Source organism: Sphaeroforma arctica, assembly GCF_001186125.1.
Source record: "Sphaeroforma arctica JP610 unplaced genomic scaffold supercont1.332, whole genome shotgun sequence".
NCBI lineage: Eukaryota > Ichthyosporea > Ichthyophonida > Sphaeroforma > Sphaeroforma arctica.
In genome coordinates, this window is record NW_014040226.1 from 83,969 (window position 1) to 87,557 (window position 3,589).

Consider the following 3,589-nt stretch of genomic DNA (forward strand, 5'->3'; position numbering starts at 1 on the left):
ATATATATATCTGTATATCTCTGCATCTGTTCATATATCTCTGCCTGCCATAGTAGTAAACATACCAGAGTCTGTGCCTATATGTTCTTATGTTTCTACCTAGGACCCGTGCATAGCTGCCATCAGCCGGATATTCAAACTGTGCGACAGAGACTGCGATGGGCTGTTGAGTGACACAGAGCTCAATGACTTCCAGCGGAGGTGTTTCAACGCACCCCTACAGACACAGGAACTGGAGGGGGTCAAAGACGTGGTTAAGCAGAACACCGAGGATGGTCTCCGCAACGGATATTTAACGCAGGATGGTATGAGTGGGGTTGTGTGTTGTCTTGAATTGCCTCTCGGGATTCCTGTACCTACATAGACTGTCTGTGTGTCTGTGGCCTTTTATCTCTGGTTTTTGTACCTACTTAATCTGGTTTTTTAACCTACTTAAGTTGTTTGTGCCCCTTTAATTGCCTTTCAGGATTCCTTTAATTACATAAACTGTCTGTGTGTCTGTGACCTTCTCTCTCTGGTTTTTGTACCTACTTAATCTGGTTTTTTACCTACTTAAGTTGTTTTTCCCCCTTTAATTGCCTTTCAGGATTTCTTTACCTACATAAACTGTCTGTGTGTCCGTGACCTTCTCCCTCTGGTGTTTGTACCTACTTAATCTGGTTTATATACCTACTTAAGTTGTTTTTTCCCCTTTAATTGCCTCTCAGGATTCCTTTACCTACATAAACTGTTTGTCCAACGCGGACGTCTGGAAACAACGTGGGCGGTGCTGAGGAAGTTCGGCTACGGTGACGACTTACAACTGAGTCAGGACTTTTTGAGCCCGAAAATCGAAATCAGGGCAGACGAGACCGTAGAATTAGGGTCGAGTAGTATACACTTCCTTACACAACTCTTCCGATCATTTGACAAGGTGCGGTTGGGTGTCCCTTGCATTTTCACCTTGACATGTTTTATGGGGGGGCACGAGTTTCGTGGACTGTCTCAAATATTTTGGTGCAAATACGTCCTGCGTGTGCGACATACCTACCGTCCGGTGTTTTTTTTTCCTCGGATATTCCAATTACATATCTGGTCTACATCAGAGGTCTCTTGCCAGATGTGTTATCTGTTGGATGTGCCACAGCCATCCGGCGGATTGTCTTTACAAACCCCTAGAACGTTTTTATTCGTGTCTATTTCATTGCCTTATTTCCTCACCCATTGACCTTTTTCCTCTCCCATTGCCTTATTTCCTCACCTATTTCCTTATTTCCTCACATATTTCCTTATTTCATCACTCATTGCCTTATTTCCTCACCACTTGGTGTATTTCTTCTCCGCCCATACCACAGGACCGTGACAGCGCACTTTCATCAGAAGAGCTGACTGCGCTGTTCTCCGCAGTACCCCCATCACTAATCAAAGACATGGAGTTCACTGCTGGAGTGGCGTCTAACAATCAGGGATGGGTCACACTGGAAGGTATGGGCAGGATGTCCAGGCATGTTCATATTATATATATATATATATGTGTGTGTGTGTGCGTGTGTATGCTTATCTCTATCTTATCTGTATCTGTATCCGCATGTGCATGTGCATGTATATCTGTATCTGTATCTGCGTGTGTATATGTATGTATACCTGTATGTGTGAATGTATGTGTATGGGCATCTATCGCTCGATCATTCCTTCCCTCGTCTCATACTTCCATCTCCTATCATATATACCTGAGTATCATGCATCATGTACATCTGATTACTTACCTACATTCGTCTCTTCCATTGGGTTTTAGGGTTTCTTGCGGCTTGGGTGCTGTTTACTCTTGAGCATCCAGTGAATGCGTTGGGTAGTTTTGCGTGTCTGGGCTACCCCGACGATGACATCACATCGGCCGTTAAGGTGACACGCAGTAAAAAGATTGATTTCAAGAAACAAAGGACTACGCGCACAGGTGAGAGGACATGCAAACACTTTGTATATGTATGTATGTATGAATGTTTATGTATATATATATATATATATTCTATGAACTTGTTTCACATATATCACAAATAAACGTACTTCGTGGTACAACACAACTGCTACCCTGCACATACCGTTTGCCTCAGATGACTATCTTCTGCCCGTACATCCCTTTAAAACTCGTGCGTATGCCTTATGTCTGTGCGTGTTATCAACCCACAGCCCCTGTCAGCGTTGTGTAGGTCGAGTTCACTTCTGCCGTTGTGTGTGTGTCATATGATACCCCATTCACACACAGCCATGACTTTATACTCTACAGTAACGTTTGTGGTATAGTTCATGTTGTGTGTGTGTGTCATAGCGTTTGTAGTTAATGTGCTCTGACTGGCATCCATGCTGTGTCCCCTGCGCTACAACGTATACTGTAAACCCATAACCATAAAACCCAACCCTTGTGCGCTAGACATTAAACCCCGAAAACCCTAAACAAGATAATACATCACCCTAAACCCTAAACCCTGCTCCATACCCCACCAGTGTTCATGGCCTATGTGGTGGGTGCGAAGGGCAGCGGCAAGTCCACTCTGCTGAACATGCTCTTGGGAAAGCCACAGAGCCCCAGCGCACCCCTCAACAGCACATCAGGCAACGGTGAAACAGTCGCTGTCAATGGCGTCAGTGTCAACGGCGCAGAGAAGTACTTGGTGGTATGTGGAGGGTTATGTATATGGGTATGGGTATGGGTGTGTATATGTATATGTATGTGTATATGTATATGTATATGTATATGTATATCGGTAAGTATTTGTATGTACATGTCATGGAAGACTACCTGTGTGGGATGTGCCGTGGTACATTTAGTTCCTAAGGTGCTTACTGGTAGTAGAGAGGTGCCCATATTTGTTGTAGTGCTGTGTTGAGTGCATGCAGTGGTAAGTGTCATGCACATTTATGAAAGAGAGGAGTGTGATGAGATGCGTAGAGCCTCATAGTACCATGTGTTAGGGTTTAGGGTTTAAACTCTCTAACTTTAGGTTCAGTTTTGTCAGTTGTGCATTACTTACGTTTGGGTCTCTGCATTGTCTGTATTCTATATCCCTAGAAAAGCTGAAGCCAATCGCCACATACGCTTTGAGATTTGGGACTACGTTTGTATGAGATAATGTATCAAGTTTGGCACTACACTGCACATAATATACAATCACTATATGGGTTTCTAAACCTAAATCTCCTAAATCTGTAATTTCTATTGACTTTGTATCTGACACTGTTCCCAAAGTAACGTCTCATTTGTACGTCTTAAGTTCACCCAATCTCTACATACACTCACCCGTACCGTTGCCTAAACCCTTCCGCCACATACCTGCTGAACCCTGAACCCTAAACCTAAACAATTGGTATTCGCACTCTGTGCAGTTGAGGGAGTTCGCGGCCAATGGAAGCGATGTCGATATGATCAGAAACCAACAAGCACTGGAGAACAAATGCGATGTGGTGGTGTTCTTATACGACGCCTCAGACCCAAACTCATTCGAATACGTCGTCAATCTACAGGTGGGTGTATATATTATCACGTACATGGCATACAACTTTCTTGTATGAATACAATATATATATATATATATATTTATATTTATGTATATAT

General features: G+C 43.3%; 1 protein-coding gene across 1 annotated transcript; it reads left to right on the forward strand.

The window, feature by feature from the left end:
- Positions 1 to 89: 89 nt before the first annotated feature.
- On the forward strand, positions 90 to 3,498 carry SARC_05288 (hypothetical protein; the record flags this gene model as incomplete). The annotated part of the gene is made up of 7 exons (XM_014300865.1): positions 90 to 108; positions 153 to 305; positions 708 to 913; positions 1,335 to 1,464; positions 1,775 to 1,933; positions 2,482 to 2,651; positions 3,361 to 3,498. Coding segments are annotated over 7 exons (975 nt in total), but the record flags the coding sequence as incomplete, so codon positions are not given.
- Positions 3,499 to 3,589: the final 91 nt, after the last annotated feature.